General features: G+C 37.0%; 1 protein-coding gene across 2 annotated transcripts in view; it reads left to right on the forward strand.

Annotated features, from left to right (window-relative positions):
• The first annotated feature begins 2,147 nt into the window (after positions 1-2,147).
• Positions 2,148-22,726, forward strand: part of dym (dymeclin) — a 50,530-nt gene continuing 29,951 nt past the window's right edge. The window contains exons 1-13 of one of the 2 annotated variants that reach the window (XM_008424485.3): positions 2,148-2,384; positions 3,878-4,084; positions 6,220-6,272; positions 6,433-6,526; positions 7,175-7,311; positions 7,618-7,690; positions 9,792-9,917; positions 10,887-11,026; positions 19,345-19,530; positions 19,678-19,856; positions 20,452-20,577; positions 20,725-20,838; positions 20,933-21,027. In XM_008424485.3, coding sequence (XP_008422707.1) covers positions 3,945-4,084; positions 6,220-6,272; positions 6,433-6,526; positions 7,175-7,311; positions 7,618-7,690; positions 9,792-9,917; positions 10,887-11,026; positions 19,345-19,530; positions 19,678-19,856; positions 20,452-20,577; positions 20,725-20,838; positions 20,933-21,027 — 1,463 coding nt within the window. In that variant the 5' untranslated portion in view covers positions 2,148-2,384; positions 3,878-3,944. The remainder of the gene's footprint in view (positions 2,385-3,877; positions 4,085-6,219; positions 6,273-6,432; positions 6,527-7,174; positions 7,312-7,617; positions 7,691-9,791; positions 9,918-10,886; positions 11,027-19,344; positions 19,531-19,677; positions 19,857-20,451; positions 20,578-20,724; positions 20,839-20,932; positions 21,028-22,726) is intronic. The other variant, XM_008424486.3, reaches the window with a different exon arrangement.

Raw genomic sequence — 22,726 nt, forward strand, 5'->3', positions numbered from 1 at the left:
TGTAAATGTATGTCTGCTGCATTCAAGAACGACAGCTTATGATATTATGCATAAGGCAAGCTCTCCAAATGTACAGAAATGCACGCTCCTGTAAAATGATTGTGTTTTGTGAATGTATTCTAATCACAGCGCATTTTGCAGGAAGGCCTAAATATTACATCATAGTGTCATCTAAACAGATAATCTCCTTCCTTCTGCATGCAAAAAAACATCTGCGAAGGCCAAAAATGCTTAAGATTGAATTTTGAGTGGACTCTGTTGGTAAATTTGGGGTTTTGCATACTTGCAAGGCATTGCGAATCTATTAAGGTGTACATGTAGGAGAGAAAGAGGGCATATGAGATCATTTAGTTTGCTTTAAAATAGATATGCACTTGATTACGTTTAGAACAAATTAAAAACGTTTTAAAAAATAAAATGATTTGTTTATGTTATAATGAAGAAATTTTGACTCATTTAAATCTTAAAAGCAGAATATTCGTTAAACAGAAGCCTGGTTGGGAGTTTATCAGGCGCTCATGAGATCTACTCTGGACTATGGGAGTATAGCATATATGGCAGCCGCTGACAGTCATTTGAGAAAGCTTGATAGTGAGCAAACAAAAGCATTGAGGATTTGTTGTGGAGCTTTCAGAACATCGTATTTAGCTGCTTTACAAGTAGAAACTGGTGAGCTTCCTTTAAGATTAAGAAGGTTGAAATTAATGTTAATGTACTGGGTGAACCTACAAGGACATAAGTGTGATCATCCAACTAAGATGGTGCTGAAGGACTGTTGGGAACATCATAAATTAAATTGTAATAGTTTTGGATGGATTGGGGAAATAAAGGCAAAACATCTTGGTTTAAATATGCTCCAGTATAGTGCTACAGTTCCTCAATCTGAAATTCCTCCATGGTTATTTCTAACTCCAGAAGTTGATCTTCAATTAAGTGAAATTCTTAAAAAGGGAAAGACTCCAGAATGGGTTGTAGTTAATAAATATTTTGAAAGATATAAAGACAACATAATTATATATACAGATGGATCTAAAGATCCAAATAGTGGTAGAACTGGAGCAGCAGTGAATATCCCACACCATAAAGTCTTGATTAAGAGGAGAGCAGCTGATCATTTAGCTGTTTTTACAGTTGAATTATCAGCCATTATATTGGCCTTAGAATGGTTGCTTGATACTGATACTAGGGAAGTAAGTACATTTATCATAGCATCAGATAGTCAAGCAGCATTATTAAGTATTAAATCTGGCAAATCTTGCAGATTAGATTTGATATTAAGAATATACCAATTATTAGTTCATCTTCATAACAATAAATGCGTGGTTAAATTTGTCTGGATTCCTGCTCATGTAGGTATAGAAGGAAATGAGGAAGTAGATATTTTAGCTAAGCAGGCCTTGAAATCAGATATTGTTCATCTGAATGTTCCTTTGAGTAAAAATGAGGGTAAATCTATTATTCAAAAAGAAATTATTAAGATTTGGCAGGAGCTATGGGATAATCATGAAAATGGGAGACAATTATATACAATTCAAAAGAATGTTGGAGATAGTAATTATCTGAGTGGAAGGCGGAAAGAGGAAGTAGTTATGTCTCGACTTAGAATTGGACATTCTGGACTTAATAGTTCGCTCTTTAAAATAGGAAAGCATGAGAATGGGGCTTGTAGTTATTGCAATCAGGTGGAAACAGTGAAGCATGTCTTGTTAGAATGTGATAAATACTCAGAGGAACGCCAGTTTTTAAAGTTGTCACTAAGCAGGAAGAATATAGGACTGTCTATGATTAATCTATTAGATAATAAATCAAATTATGTTAGAAATCTTTTATTTAGGTTCTTAAATAACACTGGGTCATATTTAGAGTCATATTTAGAATATGGCCAAGTATGTGTGTGTATGCCAGTGCATGCTCATGCATTAATTCATGTATTAATGAGTGTGTTAGGATGTGGATTTGCACATCCTACACATCATTGAGGTACAAAAAATTCCCTCTGAGATCTCTGATGACCACACTCCAGTCTGGTAGGTGGCGGTAAATGCACCTTAAGTTGGATGCCAGCTGCCAATAAAAAACAAAAGAAGAAGAAGAAGAACAGAAGCCTGCATCTGTTTACGAACGGACGACGTCACGTACGTAGAGATTATCACTCACATTTCGTCATTACGCAATGGGTGGCGACGTGGAAAACATGGAGGAAAAGGGTACGTAGAGTTAGGCTAGCAGTGTAAATGACTTTGTAATTTCAAGTGTTTTCCTCTTTTGAAATAAACACGGTTATCAGTCGGTATAAAACCGCTTCTTTCCGGGGAAGCTCTTGGTCATTAACGCTACTGGAAGCCAAGAGGAGCCAAAGAAACTGCGAGAAGCTTTTGTGACAGGTAAGCTGAGCTGTCAGCTGATTGCAAACAACCAGTGAACGTTAGCGTTCTCCTCAATAATAATTCACTAACTAGCTGTAAAATGTTCTCATCAATCATAAACTAACCCCTGTGTGTCTCTCTCAGTGCTGTTTGACACCAGTTTCCTTCGTTTCTTCTTCAGTTAAAGCCAGAAATGTGCTAACATGGTCTTCTGTAACCAGACTCACTCTTATGTGTGAACAGAAATAACGCTTGAATACGTTGCAAACTTCACGTTTGCCAGTATTTATTCATGTACAGCTATTTGCAATGTCTGTTCTAGTTTATTGCGGTGACTGAACACTGCTATGTACACATGATGTACTGCACCTGTTTGCAAAAGGCGTGTTATTAAAAGACAACTCAGAACGTCCTGGTTGATAAGACGCTGTCCTGTTGCGAGTGTCTTCTGTGACTAAATGACCAGCTGCTCTGACGTGTTTGCATAGTAAACCGAGAATAAGAAGATTTGGAAATTTGCAGTGAGTACATACACAGACTTTTGAGTGATTGTAGCTTTTGATATTTATGAAGTGATGACTTGCCTGTTCAGGTAAGTGTAGTATAATTTCGTTTTGTCGTCTTGTTCGGTGAATCACCCTTTGTAATGACAATACCAGTGTATTGCGTGATTTGTAGAGTTGAATGCAAACACATATTCCATTTTTGACTATTACTAAATTCAATGCAATATACTTTAAGTGCTCAGTTAGTATCAGTTGGTAAGATATTATTTATTCATGGAGTTCTAATGCAAAAACATTTTCTCTATGTTCATTTCCTTGTAGAATCCTTTTGATAATTATCACAATATGCTTTCAAATTAAAAGTTCAGTTTCTAGCAAAGGTTCTGTTTCAATATGAATTTAAAGAACTAATAAATATTAATTAATTAAACAATAATAACTGCTGCATTTTATTTTGACCCTAACCCTAACCCTCTTCTTTATCTTGTAGAAATGCTTAAATAATGGTGGCTCCATGGACTACCTGTTAAGGCCTAACCTTACATTCTTATTGATATTTTCTGTTTCTCATTAAATTATTGAAATAGTTTTATTTTATTGCCCAGCACTCCATCTTCTCATTCTGTGAGCTAGTTGTTAACACCAACAGGAAATGGGTTTAAGTCAACTGACAAATAGCACTCTTCTGGTCATCACAAACTTTGAAACACTATGAATTGGATTGAGCAATGCAGGATTGCAGAACCAGTTGTATGACAGAGGAAAAGACGTTTAGCAGAATGAGTCTGCAGTTTGTAGCAGAGAAGAGACACCAGTTAAATCAAACTGGTTAAATCTGTTGTCTCGCTGACCAGAGAAGTACATTGATCAGTAGAATACGATGCAGGTATTGCCAAGTTATGAACGATTGGTAAAAACTTTGCTTGTATTTAAAGCACTGAACTTATTTATACAGCGCGCATATTTAGCACAGAATTATAATCTGATTTGATTCGTTTGCTATAGGATTTGGCTCATGCCCAGAAAATAAGGACTGAAGATCGACAGGTGTGGCTGGAAAAAGCCAGGAAATATGGGAGCGAACACTAGCCAGGTTACTGACTTGTCCGAAAACACCAGCCTGAAGGCCCTGGTGGGCACACAGTCCATATCTGAAAACGACCCCTTTTGGAATCAGCTCATCTCCTTCACCTTTATCAGTCCTACAAACAGGTAAAAAAAAAACGGAAACAAAGAAACATTGAGTATTTTAAAAATTGTGTTGAAAATGTTCCGTCTTTCTTGTTGCCATTTTTGTTTGTATGCTGCTGAAAACCAATGGAGAGGTTATTACAATTTCAAGTTTATGTTGCTTTGTATTCATTAAAAAGTTGTGTATTTAAAATTTTGACACTAATTTCTTCCCAGTAAGCAGAGAGTGAGAATAACAAAACCAGTGTCTAAGTGTACATGTTTTCCTGTCTAGAGAAGGAAGTAGTCAGTCTCTGTCATAGTAACATGAGCACATCTCTCTAACTTGGGAACTTATTCAAAACTTCTTTGTAATTATACTTGCATAATGGCTTGGTATAAAAAATGTAACAATGTTTTAGCTATGGAACAAATATTTATTTCATTCCTTTCCATGCTTTTGGAACACAGTGACAAAGTCCTTCAAATTTGTACCCAGGATGGTTTGTAAACTTTGAGAAATGTTTGCAGATCTCGACCGAGTAATGATCTAACTGGGTCTCTGATAAGCTTCTGATTCTTGTTAACTGTTAACATGCAGGCCCCTTGTTAAAAAGTTAATGAAAATGAGACATGCATTCCTGTTTGTGTTTGCCAGCTAACTTTGTTATACATAGTTGTACATTGAGCCATTTGAGGATTTGTTTGTCATTCGGTGGAGTGGTTCTCTTTCAGGTGTATGAGTGAATTCACAGGATGTACTTGAGACAGGATGAGGGTAAATCAGCTGTGATCTGTTGTAGCAAACTGTTGGTAACAGATTTCTTAAGTCTTTTAGGATAATCCTGCGTGGATCAGCCTTGATCCATTTAGTTAATTTAGGTTGCTTAGTGTCCTGGTTATTAGGTCAAAGTGAAAGGATGTCTAAAGAAGGAAATTGGCATTCTTAGAAAATTGCATGTTGCCTGAATTTGTTGTAACTCAGACTTTACTTAGTGTTGTCACTCATACAGTGTCTAAGCCTTTTCAGATTTATTTGGTTTTTATGTTTTAGTAACACCTAAATGTTTTGAATACTCAAAAAAATGTTGAGAATCAGACAAAGATAACATGAGAAAATATCAGTTTTTAGCTGATGTTTTAATTTATTATAGAAAACAATACAAACAAATCTGGGGCTACGTAGAAAACCTTGGCACATTGTTATTGAATAATTGTTTTTATTCACCCAAATTGTGGGGTTCAAAGTTGGACTTGCTGGAGTCTGCTTGGGCTCATAGTCCAGCTGCAGGACCCAAGAGTGCTTTAGCTGTAGGTCAGAAACTGATAGCTGGTCACTTCTCTTCCGGCATAAAATAAACCGCAGGCTTATCTTGAGTATAGCATCTAGGTCCTGTAGTAGCAAAGCAACCTCGGTCCATCACATTGACACTCTTATGTTTGACTTGGGCACAACGTTCTTCATGTAAAGTGTAACTTTTGGAACAACTTCCAAAAAGTTCAAATTTGCCCTCATTAGTCCACAGAATATTTTTTTTCCAAAAGCCTTGGGGATCATCAAGATTTCTGTAAAGTGTTTTTTTTTGTTGTTGTTGTTGTTGTAGCATCTCCCATGAAAGCCATTTTTTGCCAAGGTCTCTTTCTTATCTTTGGACACAAACCTTAGCTGAGGCAAGTGTAGTGCTTTAGATGTTTTTCTTTTGTGATTGATGTTCATCATAAAGTTTTTTTTCCCCTTAATAAAATTTATCTTTCTATGATATTAAACAATGTTTGGTTTAAAACATTGAGACGTGAGAGAAAACAATATCTCCAAGAAGGGAAGAACTTGCACTCTAATACATACTTCACTTCCTCCAGAACAGTTTTTATTAGTGAATGGTTGATGAAATGAAGGTTCTCCTGAAGTGGCCCCTCCTGCATCTTCTCCGTGAAGGAAATGGGCTAGATGTTTAGGAAAACCTTTTAGATTTAGTTATGCAGCATCATGGAGTAACCAAAACAATGTTTTACACTCAGAGACGGGGACATGCAAATCATCTTTTTAAATGTGACTAATCAACTATTTATTTCAGAAAGAAAAAGGTTCAGGATATAACCTTTGTAAAATGTTATGCTCTAACAGAGTCTAGCTTTAATAAAATCTTTTTTTTCTTCTTCGTTTTCAAATTTCACAGTGGAGACTCGAAGTTACTTGAAGAGGCTGTCATCCCACTGGCCAAGACTCTCAGTATGTTGGATCTTTACCTCACAATTGCATTTTTTTTATGCTGAGAAAATGAACAATTTATATGAATTTCATCTTTGTGTACTCCTGCAAAGTATTTTTTTGATTTAAATTTGTTTTATGTTTTATATATATACATATATATATTTATTTTTTTCTTCAGTTCAAAACAATCCCAGGACGGGAAACTTTGGTGCTCTTGTGAGAGTTTTTCTGGGCAGAACCAAGGAGCTGAAAATTTCTACAGAATGCCAGGAGTGAGTATGAGAGCATGGATGAGTTAAAAAAAAAAAGAAACTTGTCTCATTGCATTAAAAATGACAGGGAATAAAAACACCATTGTTGTTTTCTATGGGGAAAAATGCCAATACTGTGTATAAAAACTCCACAGTTACTAACCAAGCACCATTTTTATGTGGATTATTGATGCCTAAGTAATTTAAAGCTTAAGCATTTTATTCTTATCTTCCTCAAATTCTTTTTGAAGCAAGTGTAAATTGTGGACTATAACAAGAAAACTGATTCAGTTTCAGTCTGTCTTTTAGATCATTTCTGTTCCACTCCTTTTACATTTTTCATTATCTATGTTTTATGTGAACATCTGTGCAACATCTGTGTTTTGACTTATTAGCTTTGTTGAAATACACTTTGTGTTAATCATTTTATCCCACATACCACCTGTTTATCCTGCTGCCTTCTAGCAGGCGCTACAGGCCCGTTAGGAACAGGACAAACAGACTCATGGACAGTCTGTTTGGTGATTCTCGCTCATGTCACTCCTGTTGCCTGTTTTTCCTCATCCTGACGCAAAATTTCTCTGATTAAACTTAAGTATTAAATAAATATATGGATAAAATGAACTGCAGAATATTGTGATTTGTTTTTGTTTTGTCTTTCTGCCACAGTCAATTATTCATCTGGCAGGCGCATAATGCACTGTTCATGATTCGCTGCCTGGTGAAGGTTTTCATCAGAGAGATGAGCGAGGAGGAGCTGCTGCAACAGTTCTCCTTCCAGGAGAGGGCGCCAGGCTCCTGTGGAGGTGAGCTCCATCAGACTGAGCTGTAGATGAGGAGATGGCGATTTAAAAAAAGTATTAGTTTAAGCTATATTGTTATAACAATCTAAGGAAAGCAGTGATTATGAATCAAAGAATGTATTGATACATGAATCGATAACATAACTGTATATATATATTTTTACATTCAGTTGCATTTAAACTTTCTTAAGGTAATTTTGTTCGCTGGGATTTATGTTGAGCAAAAACTCAGATGTGCACGTGTTCCCTCTATTGCTTCATTTGGTGGTTTGATTTAAGTAGTTATTTAATTAGAAATTATTGTTTTAGAAGCCGGGAGCGAGGACCTCCTGGAGGAGCTGTTGTTGAATCTCGTTCACCTGATTGTTGAAGTGCCCCTGCTGTAAGTATATAACCGAGCATGTGAGGATGTAAGTGTCGGAGAAACATTTGTCTGTATTGCATACTTTATAATTATAAGTGACAGTATCCTCTAGTGCTCTGGAGTAGCCCTTTTAGATAATTGTCATTAACAGATTTGTAACTGTTAATGGTAAGTTTGCGGTGCGACTATAGAGGTATTTTGAAAATTTCTCTTTAAACTAGTAGTAATTATTTTTTGTCACTGATGTGTCTTTAGTCCCGTCCTTGATCTTTCACTTTTTATAACCTAAGAAAAATGAAAACCATTGTTGTTCATGCAGGCTTTGCACCAGCAGGCTAGAGGTAAAAGCTGGGAACAAAATAAATAGTGAAATAAAAAGAAAAGGAAATTATGTGTGAGAAACATCTGAAGGCAAAGAGAAAGTGATGTAGAGGTGCAGCGAAAAGGCTTGAAATGAAAGTTCATGAACGTTTCCAGTGAGTGGGAGAGAAGAGAACATAATGTTTGAAAAATAAAATCAGCCTTTACTCCCACTGGGCAGAGCACACGCTAACTCTCTGAATTAATGAGGGAATATTTCAGTGAGTGGGTGGCTCATCAATGGGTGAATTATTTGACTGACAGTCTACAAGACATACAGGGAGACTGCAGCTCTACGCACATCTCCTTTGCTCTCCACAGAGGCTTGTTAGACATGTCAAACCAGTTCACACAAACTGGCTGACATTTGGTATTTCCTCAATACTGCAATGTCCACTTTTTTCTAATCTCATGTCTGTACTGGGTCAATTTTGACATCGTCTTCTGTCTAACTCATTTCTTTTCAATGCCTCTTATTCACTATTATTTTTTCTTTCAGTTGTCTTTGGACATCAAAACCTGGCTCTTGTATAAATGCATTCAGCATTCCAGCATTATTCATTGTTTCAAGCTTAAAGGCTCCCTGTTTTTCTTCCCTTCGCCACTTTGTGGCTGTCAGCCCATTTCCTCCGTACGTGCTGCTGCTTTGGGAATCGGGCCATTCTTTTGGTGTAGTCTCTCCAAATCTCCAGCAGACTTCTGCACCTTTTGTGTCATTGTTTCACACGAGAGATGGATGGCTCTTTTTTTTCAGTCTAATATAGAGCAAGCAGAAACCGTTGATCAGATACTGGCTTATTGATCGATACAAAAAATAACATTTTATTATCCATTTACTGGTGGGTTCCCTATAAATTATTGCTTAGTCAATGGAAAAACATGCAGTGGAATGGAGGAACATATAAGCATAAATTTGATATTTAAAAACGATATTTTATCCAAGCAGACTATTTAGAAGTTTGTCAGGTCTTTAAGTTCAAGAGCTACTTTATTTCTTTTTAAATTTTGACAAGTTTCCTATTTATATTTGTTTGTTCTCATTTGATAAGGGAAATGTTTTTTTTTTAATTTCATTTCTTTTTTGGATGCAAGCATCATTTTCTTGTTTGGTTGTGAAGAGCTCATTTTTGTTGAATTATGTGGAGTTAATAGTTTAAATTGACTTTAACGCGTTTATATTTGTGATTAGCATACTTAGCACAGTTAGCACAACTAAATGCAAATATTCCTTCAGAATGTAGTGTCATCTTAACTCTGAGATCTCCAGAAGGCTTGCAAACATTTCTAAATGTAGCATGTTAAGTGGTTGACAGGATCTGAAAGCTCAAAAGAATAAAACAGCAACTTTTCTTTCAGATGTTCAGTCTGCTGGTGTCTTCCTAAGTTGGCTCCAGGTCAATTTGCACCTTTGCCAGCTGTGTGAAACCTCTATAAAGCAGACACAAACGGATGTCCTGTCAGCCATTCGGTTTCCTTTTAAATAGGTTTTGGCATTCCCCAACTTTACTTTGGCTCTGAAAATAGCTTTCACTCATCTTCCTTCAGTAACAACTTCAACACTGAAGAGTGTTATAGTGATCAGGTGGAGTTTACATATGGTTTGCTCAGTGATTTGAAAAAGAAATCCAAGTCTCCCGTCAACCACTCAAGTGTCAGGGCTGACTGTTGTCTGCAAAGCTTAATACCAGATGATTCCACTAACCAGGTGATTTTTGCGAATGGTAATCATTCCCGAAACTCTGTGCTCCTAATCCTGCAGCGACATCACCTACAGCATCCTGTTTGAAGCAGTGACAACGTTACTGATATTCTTCTCCTATCAACTCTTCCACAAAGACATCCTCCGAGATGGATTCATATACCAGCACATCATGAAGGGGCAATGGTGAGAAGTGCATTCATTGTTTTACTGTAAAGTATTGTTAACTTGATTCTGAACCCAATGTTTACGCAAAAGTTTAATGAAGCTGATAATAAAAAAGAGTCTCTGTTTTGGGTCTGGAGGAGGCGTGTGGCCTACAGTCTGTATGCTCTTCTTTATTGCATTTCATAATTGTTTTAGATTCCTCTAAATTGATCATGCAGCACAGTCAATGTACGAACAAATAGTGTTAAAACTGTCTTGTACTTGGAAATAGCTAGAGACCCTGGGTCTCGGTAGATCTGTTATAAAACAATATTTAAAGGTCTAGACACGTGGTCCAAGAATAACATTTATTTGGACAACTGGACATTTTCTGAAAGATATTTATTTTATGATTTCTTTTTTAAATACTTATGTGCTAAGGAAGTTGGACCCTGGCCAGCTGCTTAAGAAGGATGTAAATTATTGTAATTCATAGTTAAGGTATTCATGTTCCTTGAACTTTATTAGACACAAACTTTTATTTATTTTATTGGAATTTGATGTGAAGGACAAAAAAAAAATTAGACCCCAAAGCAGAAATGAAAATAAAACTTGACGTTGAAAATGGAAATCTCAACAGCCTGACTTACACATGCAATTAGCCAGATTACATCTAATGTTCCAAAATAAAATCCATTGCAGTCAATTACTTTCAGACTTCACCTAGTTAACACTTAGTAATCAGTCACCTCTGGGTAATTTTACCTGCCCAAAGGTCAAGTCAAAATCCAGACCAAAATTTAAGAGAATTTGTCAAAAGACTTGAAAACTCAAAAATGTATTCTCAGGCTGGTATAGACCCAAGCTTTGCATTTCCAAAAATGTTGCATTGTTAGAAGATGCAGCATTTTTTAAAAATATAACATTTTCCAAAAATGTTGCATTTTATTGGTTAAAATGCAACAGGACAGATTACTGATTTGACCTGTTTTCTTCTCGTTCCCGTAGCTTGGAGCTGACTAGTCGGCTGGTGAAGACCTTGCTATATAACTTCATCAGGCAGGAGAAGTGTCCTCCTCCTTCAGCCCACATCTTTGAGCCGAAAGCTGAAGGCGGCCTTCTTTATGGGCTGGCGTCTGGAGTGGCAAGTATGTACACAGTCATAAATAATAGAAGTGCTCCGAAACAAAACATTTGAGACATTTCTTCATTTATAACTTAGTTCACAACCAGGTTTACAACAAAGGAATAAGGTTTTAGACTGATGATGTAACCATTTTCAAATAATGCAAGGTTTCAATTTAGATCTTATCATTAAGTTTTTTTATTGCAATATTTTTTTCTGGTAGTCTTAGTTTTGTTCTCCTTCTAAATCTGTGGTCTATGACCTAAAAAAGAAAATATTAGTCAATTTAATTATGATTTTTTTTTTTCCGTTTTCAAGCTGTTTCTTGTAAATTAGTTTTTGGCTCCTGGAGGCCTAAAACATGTTCCAAGAAGACATTGGGGTCACATGCTGGGTGCTTTCATAAGTATAATCGCATATCTGGCATTAATTGTTAATTTGCTAAGGCAGAAGCTGGAGTGTAAATTAAATTGAGTTCTTATTTCTGCTTGTAACCAAAGAGTCAGAGAAATCTGATTTATGTGGATGAGAGTGATGAGTCAAGAATAAGCGTAGTTTGAGTATTTCAGTCTGCTTGAAAAGGTCTGGTGTGTATTGAATGTTTGTCTGAATGTGAGATTAGGGCAGGGTTTCCCCCACGGATATATGCTCTTTGTTGGTTGTTGGTTGCAGATTCCTATCAGTGAGCAATCACCATTCAGCTCAGCCTGTCTGTCTGTGGCCAGTTGATCGGCTTGATGAGTTATGGTCCCCCGTCCTGTTCTGTAATCCCCTAGAGCCCGTCTGTCTGCAGACGCCTCCCTTATGCATACACACAGAGGCCGAGAAAGACACAAACTCTTTTATGCCTAAAGCTCAGAAACAACACTTGTTTTCTTTCTCTGTGTCAAATGATTGAAAGCATCAGGAGATGTGGAAAATCTACAACAAATGGATGTTTTCCCATGTGACAATAATGAATCATTGTTGTATGTTTTTGCAGTGTAAAAATACTATTTACGAAGCTGGCACAATGGGCTTTTTTGGAGGGATTTTATATGATGTTTTTTTATTTATTTTTTTATTTATTTTGGATGCAAGTGGATCTTTTTTCCCCTTCCCAAATAACTATCTAAAAGGTGTGGCATGTTTGTTATTTTTGCTGTCATCACAGCTGAGAGTCTTCCACTAGCTTTGCAGATTTAGAGATGGACATTTTCTCTAATTCTTTTCTTGATATACTGAGGCATGTTTCTGCTTGTTTTGTGATAATTTACCTTTGTTGACGATCTCCAAGGTTCAGAGACTGAAAGGCCTTTTTGCCATCACCCAAATGTTTTACTTTCTCCTCTGAAGAAACGTGCTATAAATGCAAAAGACTGCTTTATATCTACACTTGCCAGGGATTTGAATAATTCTGGACTTAATGTTGTATGTACATAAATAATCAAAATAAATTATTTGAAAAAAATAGACTATACCAAAAATGTAAATAAAAATTTAATATTTTGTCTTTTATAAGGTTTTCTACATGCCTCTTAGCATGTACAACTAGATCCTTGAACCCTAATGACAACTCAGAATTTTTAAAAATTAATTTCACTTCTTTTGTCATTGGCATGCTAATCAGTGGTACTAGGAAATGAAACCAAAAGCATAACCAAGTTACATCTCTTTTTTTTAATTTTATTTGAAATATCATTTGACTAAAAGCCAAATGATATTAAGCACGAAACTAAAAGCCTTGAGCATTACAAAAGGTTCTTGCACCTCATCTTTTGGTTGGTTTTGAATGTCTGCACGTAATTCTAAGGGAATCCATCACTAGAGTTGATGGAGTGTGTTGCTTCTTGCTGAAAGGCAGAAATGTCTTGGAAACCTCTCAGATATTTCAGTCTAGACAACAAAAGATGACTCAAATGTCCCGCATTACTGTGTAAAGTGCAATGCCAGTAAAGTGTTTGAGAAGGTTTTCACAGAATTACAAATACACTAACAAACACATCAGTGTCACTTCTGATCAAACTCCATGCAAAATGTTTATGAAGCCGTTTTCTCTCTAAATGAATAGTTTGTAACAGATCCACAAAATCACACTTCTTATATTGATTGTGTGTGTAGTTATTTGTCAATCGGATCATATTTTTAAATATCATTAAGATTTTTTTTTTCCGGATGTCATTGTGTTAACATTTGATTTGTTTGGCATCAATTGTAAGACTGTGGATTGATGAGATGTGTTTGGATTTTGTTTTTCTCTTTAACAAGTGTTTTTTTGCATTTAAATATCTGATACCCAAAAGAGTTTATCAGCATGCCGTTTTGGATAATCGTTGCATCTCTGGAATATGCGTGTGTGTGTTTCTTCTCCTCATGCTTGGCCAAGACTTTGGCCTGAAGCTCTGATGTTCTGTTTCTTTTACTGTTATGCAAGTAAAGAATTGGTACATTGTGTTTGTCCACCAGAAATTCACTCCTCTGCCTGTATTGCAGCACAGTTTAATATCTTGCCAATCTGTTCCAACCCTAGCTTATTTTTACTGTTGTGTTCATTTTGTCCAAGATTTTGTTGTGGATTTATTTTATTTAAATAACTGCAACAGAAAAAAAAGACATTGAATAAATGTTTGCTTAATTCGAACTGAAATAATTTTAATAAATGGCACGTAATGGAAATATTTTCACTAACATTTCGATGGAAGATTTGGATTTAGGTTTGGTTGTTTAATTAGAGTAAATGTTTTCTACAGTCACAAGGAGCTTACATAAAACTTTAATTTGGACACAATGACCTAAAACTTAGACTCATTAAGAATAGAAAGTGTTGTATTCTGTCGAACTCTGCTTTTGGGTGCGTATTTTCTACTGCTGCAGAGAAAGATTTTAACTTATATAAAGTAAACAACTAGTTTACTTCAATCTCCTACAGCCTAGCTTTTAGTCAACATGTAGTTCTCACAGTATTATAATCTTTAGTAAAAATAAAATGGTTTCATGATATTATAGTATTTGATAAGACATTATTGCACAAAATGTACATTATGATTTTATATTTACAAGAGAAAAATGATAATTATTAGCTTTTAAGCAAAATAGTTATGTTTATGTTTAAGACATAAACATAAGCTTAAAATCATTTATACCCCTGGCAGATTTGGATTTAGAATTACTGTCAAGAAGGTTGATTGTGATGGGGAATGAGATGTGCCTCTCGCTAAAGTTATGTCATTGTAAAACAAGCATCAATGATTTAAAAAAAAAATAAAATATATATATATATATATATATATATATATATATATATATATATATATATATATGTATATGTTTACATTTTGTCTTCTTGCTGACAAGCGTTTTGCATGTTTCCAGTGGTATTTTGATGATTTTCGCTTGAATTCCAGGTGCTTGAGGTTGGAAGGTCACCTGGAAATCACTCTAACATATATAGCTCTCAAGTGGAGACTCTGGCTACTCCAAAACTTTAACATAATTGCAAGTCAGATGAGAGAAATTAAAATTGTATTTAAAGCTAAATCTACTTGGGTATGAATGAATTTGGACTTAAGTGCATCTATTACCATATGTATACATTGTAATAATTTGGATGTCGACTAAAGCAAAAACTTAAAAACACAGGTTATATTTCATGTTTTTGTCTAGACTTTATTGTGAATAACACTCTGCACTGTTCAGTAATACAAGAAGACCAAGCTGTAACGTACAAGTTTGTTAAGTCAGATTATCAGCTCCAGCAGTCAACCTGCTGCTGGCTGATTAACCGCTTCTAAACAGTTAATAGACTGAACTAATATGACCTCTTTCTAATCAAACAGTAGCCTAAAAGAGCTTTAAAACCTTGATGAACATCAGCATTACAAAATGTTTTAGCAGATTCAAAACCTTCAACTTTTTAAAACCTTGGTTTACCTCGATATAAAGTCTGCACAAGATTAAAAAACATGTCAGTTTTAATGATATTGAGATTTATTAAGCTTTAAGATATTGATCACTGAGCTCTGTATCAGCTGGAAGCATAAAGGACATGCATAAGTGGTAATTTGACTTTGAATGTGTTGTACCTAAAACGTTTTGCTGTCATTTGCAGATGCAAAATTTCATATGTTGAAATGGTGAGGACAACCACAATTTGAACATCCCATGCCAACAGTATTCTGTTTTTTGTTTGGTTTTTGTCTCATCATAAGTTGTCTTAAGGCTTGTCACGATAACAAATTTTGCTGGATGATTATTGTCTAAAGAATTATTGCGATAAACGATAATATTGTTTCAAGACCTTTTGACACTGATTTAATGGAAATTACTAATAATGCATGCGATTTCCTGCCATGGATAGATGCACTTTATTTTTAAAAGAACACATAACACTGGAACTGATAAACTAAATCAGTTCCAGTGTTAATGGATTCTCAATCTCCATTAACAAAAAACATACTTGAATAAAAACTAAACAACATAAAGCCAAAGTGGAAATAAATACTGCATTCAACCAAAAGAGTGCAGATTATGAAGTCTGTCAGTAATCACTAGATTTAAAGAGACGATGGGCACATCCAACTATCTAATACAATAGTTAATACTACACAATTTTTTGCCCCTATTTTCCCCTTATGACAATCTTGGATCGTTGACCGATCTAAGATTGTTGTTGATGATTTTGTAACCGATCATCCTGTAGTGTCAGGTGTGTTACGGTAGATCGTCCTGGCCGCTCCGATCTGAATCAGGGGTTTTCCCCGACTGCGAGCTTTAATGCTGAATGTGACAGGTAGCCAATCAGCGCGGATTCTCCTCCGTGCTTTCTGAGGGGAAATTACGGAGGGGAATCCCAAACAGCTGACACGGCGCAACCCGAAGTCCAGCGGGCATCGGAAATGATATGTGGAAACAACAAATATGTTTATTCAACATTTTGTGCAAAGAATATAGAAATGACAAGGGAAGGAGTTGGAGAAAAATTGCTACCGCAGTTGATAAACTCGGTAAGCTAATGTGTGGTCTGGTTTTGAAAATGGGCCAACAACTCATGTAGTGTGCGCTGGACATTACACAAAGGAAATGAGGAAGGGATTTGTCAGTGGAGAGCACCGGAGTTTAGCCTTTTTTTTCATTCAGTGTCATCAACAGAAAGAAAAAAGGCAGAGACGATAAAGCTGATAATTAAAATGAGGTCGATAGGTTTAATTTATTTATTGATTTATCGTTTATCGCGACAGGCCTAGTTGTCGTCAATACTCCCAAGCTCTGACGTCCATCGTACCACTTCTTCTCTTTTCCTGACTTCTCTCTCCCCCTGTATGCAATGTACAGTCTCAGCTTTGTAACCTTATTTAGTTCATGTGCCGGGCAGGCAGACGGGGAGAGGGCACCAAGCCAGATGGATAACAAAACAGCACCCACAAAGGTGAAATAAAGCGTGTGTGTGTGCAGGAAGCGTGGCCGCCAGACTGGGCTCCCTGACACTGCTGGCCCAGTCACTCTGGTGCCAGAGATCTAATGAACAGGACTCCATCCGAACTCTCATTGGACCACCTTTCTTTTCCCTTCCTCTCACTCCTGTTTCTGGTCAGAAGAAAGATTAGACATCCTTTTGCCCAGATATGATAGGAAATTCTTTCCTTTGTCACGAGAATTGCATTCAGGTAAAATCACTTTAAAGGCTGTTATAGCACGTTAGCAAATAAATTGGGTCAAGTATTATACCTCCATGTGTGCATTTAGTAATTTACGCAGATATGCGTTCTGATTTTCCAGCTTTCAGCTCTAGATGGCACCAAGTCCTCTTGTCTTTGTCTCAGACTCAGTAGCTTGATCTATAACGCTCGGTCACTGGTTCTATGCTGTTTGGTCGTGCAAGCAGTTGAGGTAGACTTGCTGGAGCCAGAGACAGTCATCTGTGTACGTTGGTGTTCATGTTTCTCATGCTTCTCGTGATGTCTGAAAGGGTCAGCCAGCGCTTTGGTGACTCTGCAACATATTCTGACGTCTGTGTCTCTGATCCCACAGCAGAACAAATATCCTCACCCTCGGTGTGTCCCGCAGTTCCAGTTTCTCTTTGTTGAGGCACTGTCTATGCTGTTTCAAATTTCAGGTGCTGTGAAATGATCCGTGTGACTTCATTGTGCCTCTTTTTGTTGTGATTACGTCAGTCTCAGTGCAAATAGTCCTTCGGCAAAGTCATAATAACAATAATGTGACAAAAGACACTTATTTCTAACAGACTTCATTGCTATTTACGTAATTTTTAGGGAGATTTTCATCTCATTATTTACATGTGTGGTTGCACCTTTACTCCTTCACCCCTGATGCTCTCAGGTGTGAAGTTTCATATCTATAAACCTCCTGCACGCACCCTACTCTGCTACAACGCTGGCACAATTTATGACTTAGCGCTGAGGAAAATAGGTCGTTTAGCAGCTCAAGTGACAGATTTCCCTCAGGCAAAACCAAACAAGAGTAAATATTGAACTGGATTTTGTCATGTGGAAAGAAGCATGACTCCTGATGAATATTAATGTCTTGATCTAAGCTGTTAAATAGAAACCAATGGCAAATATGATAACATAGTTGCACCAAATATTTTGAGCAATATAATATTTATCAAATTTTATTTTTTTAATTGTTCTTTTTCTCTTTGCTCATTCATTTAGAGGTTTTAGTTTAATGTCTGAACATTTATTTCAAGCCCGTTTCACATATAGTGATGTCTTCTTGATATTTCAGTGTAACTTGCATAAAGGGCCTTAAAGTCCTGTTGTCACACATCTGAGCTACCAAGAGAGTTTGAGAGAGCAGTGGGTGAGTAGGTGTAAGTAGCTAAAACCAGCATGGCTGTTCCCACTTAGAGGACCCGCAATGCCAGTGTCATTTATGTCAGCAGGTATTATTGGAGGACATGACCTTGTTGAAAGATTGACTTGTGAAAAGCAGAGGCATTTTAACAAGAGGCTTGTATTTGCAGCCATAATGTGGAAACGTTCGTGAAAAGAGCTTCAGTCGTGTTTGAAAATACCAAGCACTAAATGCTGCTTGTTAGAGTGCATGTTCTATTAAAACAAGTAGTTGTGGGTATTTTTACTGGATCACATCACTGTACTGTAACTGCTTACAGTCCTGCTTGAAGTCAGGTCTGTAAAAGACTTCAACTAAGTTGTGAACTGAGTTGGATTTGTTACGTCTAATTGGTCCTTAAATCCAGTTTTGCTGTTAAAATCCAGCAGAAGTAAAAATGTGATCTACGTAAATATTTGACTAAAGCCCACCAGTGTCCTAATTGACAATGAGAAGCCAGTAGTGAACATTTTAAAAATAATTGCATCTTAGGTTCATACCCAGTTTGTTGACAAAATACTTTATGAACAATTTCAGCCTGGTTTCCCCCTATCCGCTTATCTCACAAGGAGTTCCTTTAAGATCTTAAACAGTCTTCTTAATGTCAGCTGACTGTAAACTATTTACCATCTTCATTCTTTTCGATTTGACTTTTGACATCATCTTCATCAAAACCTTCACTCTGTTGGAGGTATGGTGGCACTTGTTTGTAAAATGGAGAAAATGTCAGAATAAAGAATCTTGCTTTTTTCATTATTCCAAAAGCGGAAAGCTCCCAATCTAGTATGTTGAAATTCAAGGATGGTTTTTAGGACATCAAGTTGACACATTTCCATTTGGTCGATGGCTTACCAGATAGGTTACCAGGTAGATTTGCACTGATAAGGTTCCCTAATTATTTATTCAAAAATATTTTTTTTAGTCTTCCTGTTATGAGCATCCTGGATTTATGTATATTTTGGGGCAGCCTATAGTTTTCTTAAAAAAAAAGCTAAACAATTTCTTGTGTTTAACTTTTTCTCTGACGTTATGCTAAAATCTGTACCGATACTGAAAATGGCCATCTTTGAGTGTTCTTGCAGTAATAAATTCTGCACCAAAGAGTGTTCTGGTTTGAACACCCTGTTAGCAATTAGGTTTGATATGTTTATAGATCAAAAAAGGATCCAATTTGGGGGTTTCTCAATAGCTGGTTGGACCTGAATACGCTAAAAAATCAGTCAGTTCTAGTCAACAAGTGATTTCAGGAAGCCTAAATAAACATAAAGCCTCTTTTCACTTTTTAGCTTTGACTTGTGTCTCTGTATTTCACCAAAAACAGTTTGTTTTTTGAAGATCCTCTTCTATCAAATGAAATAAATTCTCTATTTTATGAAATTAAAGCATTACATTACAATATAATTCTTTCAAATGGTTCAGTATATCCTAAACATCAACTTTGTGTGAATGTTTGCATCTTGTATCTGTCGGTAAATATTTATTGGTGCTACTTGTGCTCTTTTTCTCTAGGTGGTCTATGGAGTGTCTTCACTCTTGGTGGAGCTGGTAGTAGAGCTGGGATAGACCAGGACAACAATCTTTTACCTTTATCCAATCAGAGCCTCCTGCTGCTGCTGGTATTGGCCAATCTAACAGACGGGCCCGACTGGCCCAACCCCTTCCGCCAGGCTATCACTTGTTTCAGAAATACACAAGGTAATAACTGTACGAAAGACGAGGTATTCGCTATGTTCTGCTGTATAGCTTCGAAACTCTTATACACAGCACTCGTGTGACTTGTGCCAGATGGCAATAAAACCGTGTTGGTAGTAATCCTCGCAATATTTACCCTTCCTCCTGTAGACACGTCGTCGCTGCCTGTGGAGCCACCTCACACTTTCCAGATCAATTTCAACAGCCTGTACACCGCTCTGTGTGAGCAGCAGCGCTCCGACCAGGCCACTCTGCTGCTCTACACCCTGCTCCACCAGAACACCAACATGAGGACGTACATCCTGTCAAGAACTGACATGGACAATCTGGTGGGTGGGGGGAGGCTATAAAGCGCCTCTTATTCTATCGATATTCCCGCAGTTAGATATTTTCAGGAAGGTGGAAGGAACAGCCGTGGTTAAAAAATCAATTTTAGTGTCATTGAGTGTCATTATAATTTTTTTTATCCATTCAGACTGGTATAGAAGCGATATTGTTTGATTTATGACCAAACACTACGGTTCAGTAAACAGGCATAGGTGCACAGTGACAGATGGTGCTCTTTCTGTTTGTAGGAACCAGTGCCAGTTATTTCATGTTATTGTATACAGTCTTTCCAAACATGATATTTGATCCAACGTTGGGATTTTCTTTATCCGTTGACATTCCCAAATTGTTTGGAATTTTCTAAAATAAATATTCAGTGTGACTTTATAGTGTTACAAGAAATTTGTTATTTATTTTGAAGTTTTTAAGTCACTTTTTCTGAAGATAACAACCAATCTGTATATCACTGTATATTCCCAGCTTTAGCTGATCAGTTTTCTGACTGTACCTTATACCACTTAATTTTACCAAGCTTTACGTGTAAATATTGAGCTCTTTCTCCATCTCTCCCCCCCCACCCCACCCCCGTTTTCTCAGGTTTTGCCCATCCTCGAGATCCTTTACCACGTAGAGGACAGAAATTCCCACCATGTCTACATGGCCCTTATTATTCTTCTTATTCTTACGGAGGACGATGCCTTCAATCGCTCCATCCATGAGGTGGTAGGTAGACACACACTTTGTTGTGCATGCCACAGCTCATAAGTCTGGAAGTGAAGAAACGAAATCTTCACTTCCTGGCACTAAAGTCAATCATTCATAAAGTTTTCAGCAGCCGCATGTCACAACTGTCCCCTTGTCGTCTCTCAGGTGTTGAAAAACATTTCATGGTACACAGAGAGGTCACTGACAGAGATCTCGCTTGGAAGTTTGCTCATCCTGGTTGTCATTCGCACCATCCAGTTCAACATGACACGGACGAGGGTAAAACAGACTCACACACAAACAAATTTTTTGAGGAGGTCAGTCAGTACTCAACTGGTAAACTGGTCCTTTGCTGTGTTGTGTGCATCATCAGGATAAGTACCTACACACCAATTGTCTTGCTGCACTGGCCAACATGTCAGCCCAGTTTCGAAGTCTCCATCAGTACGCCGCTCAGCGCATCATCAGGTAAGTGCATACTGAGACATATCAGGAGTGTAATGGCGTTTGTACCAAAAATATTTTGTTGGCTTGTTGTATGGTGTTTTTACTACTCAGCATATGCAGCAAGGTTATGTCTGTAGCAGAGCTTGAAAAAAAAAAAAGGGTCCAAGCGTCAAGGAAAATCCCAGTTGGGTATGCTTCAATCAATAATAATATTTAAAAAACGATATGACTTTTTTTTTTTTTTTTTTTACTTTGGGTCAGTAGTTCAATTTCTAAAAAGTGATTTTATGTTTAAAATCTAGTGTAACTTGGAAAACTGACTGGAGATTTTGTTGGATTTATTTCAATGATTAAACATGCATAAGAATGCAAAGCCAAAGCATAGATAGACTATACAACAATATAACCACTTGAAAACATTTAATGTTGACGTTAACCTTTTTTTTTTTTTTTTTTTAATAGGACTGTGCCCATATTTGAGAATAAAACATGTTTAAATATCTAAACTAGGTGACATTTTAACCACCTAGTTTACCAACTGTACCAGAATACAGGTAGTGGCAGTTGTTGGGAAAATCCCCTCATTGTGCTGATTGGATGCTATGGGCAGCGGATTCTTCTCCAATTACCTGTGATGTTTACCCATGTAACTGATTGCTGTGGAAAAAACACTGAAATAAAGTTTTATTGATAAGAATACAACCAAATGTCTTCTGGAAAAAAAGGTTTTATGGTAAGTCAAGGAATAAATGGAGCTATTTATCCATAATGACAATAATTATGTTTGAAGGACTGAAGGAGGCTTTCATAGAGGTCCTGTCAGATCTCTGAAAAATTACTGTTAGAATGGGCACAAAAGGCCAATTCAAACATAAGCACATTTATTCTTTAAAAGTTACATATTTAATGTCTTAAAATGTAATTTGTTACCTGACAAAGGCTACCGAGTCTCTGCCTTGGTTTTCCTAAAGTTGCATAACATTGTTCTCTGCACAAAGGGCCTCAATAGAAGGCTGAAGAGGACGAAGCCCAAACCAAAGCACAGACACACACACACACACGCACTCAGTGACATTAGGTCATTCATGGCTGTTTGTTCACTCCAGGCACACGGGAAAGAACGTTTCCTTCCTTGAAGACGTGCGCACATTCACGTAAATTCAAGGATCCTCTTATCTTGCTGCCTGTGTCCCTCTCCCTATCTGTGACTCTGGTGGTTTCAGACCGAGAGGAAAACTGTCTCAGTGTGTACACTTGTACCCAGCATTAATGCAGAGCAACTGACTACGTCTGATGATGATGATGATCAGTGTGATTGCTTGGGTTGGGCTTAGCTGGTTGGCCTGCTGCAAGATGAAGGGAATTTCCTGCCAGGAATTTCCAAATGTCAGCCAGAGTGCACTGAACTCTGCCCCACGTCTGACCTCAGAGACAATCTTAGATGCTGCTGTTGATGTTGCCTTCCTTATTATTTTATGCCCATTGTTGCTCCCTTGCAGAAATGCTGTTATGTAAGCTTATGCATCTGTAGACTCAAATCAGGTCACCATTGGCTAGAGATGGGAGTCAGGCAAAATAAAATAATGCAGTGCATCTTCTGTGTGTTTTGTGCAAAAAGTATCTGGAAAAAAATGCAGACCGGCGTCAGGCTACGTGCAAGTATGTAGCACTGTGAAGTAGGTTAGCAACAGTTCAGACTTCATGAAGTAAGAAAACTGAA

This window comes from Poecilia reticulata, chromosome 12 (genome assembly GCF_904066995.2).
Source record: "Poecilia reticulata chromosome 12, P_reticulata-male-v2, whole genome shotgun sequence".
Lineage (NCBI taxonomy): Eukaryota > Metazoa > Chordata > Actinopteri > Cyprinodontiformes > Poeciliidae > Poecilia > Poecilia reticulata.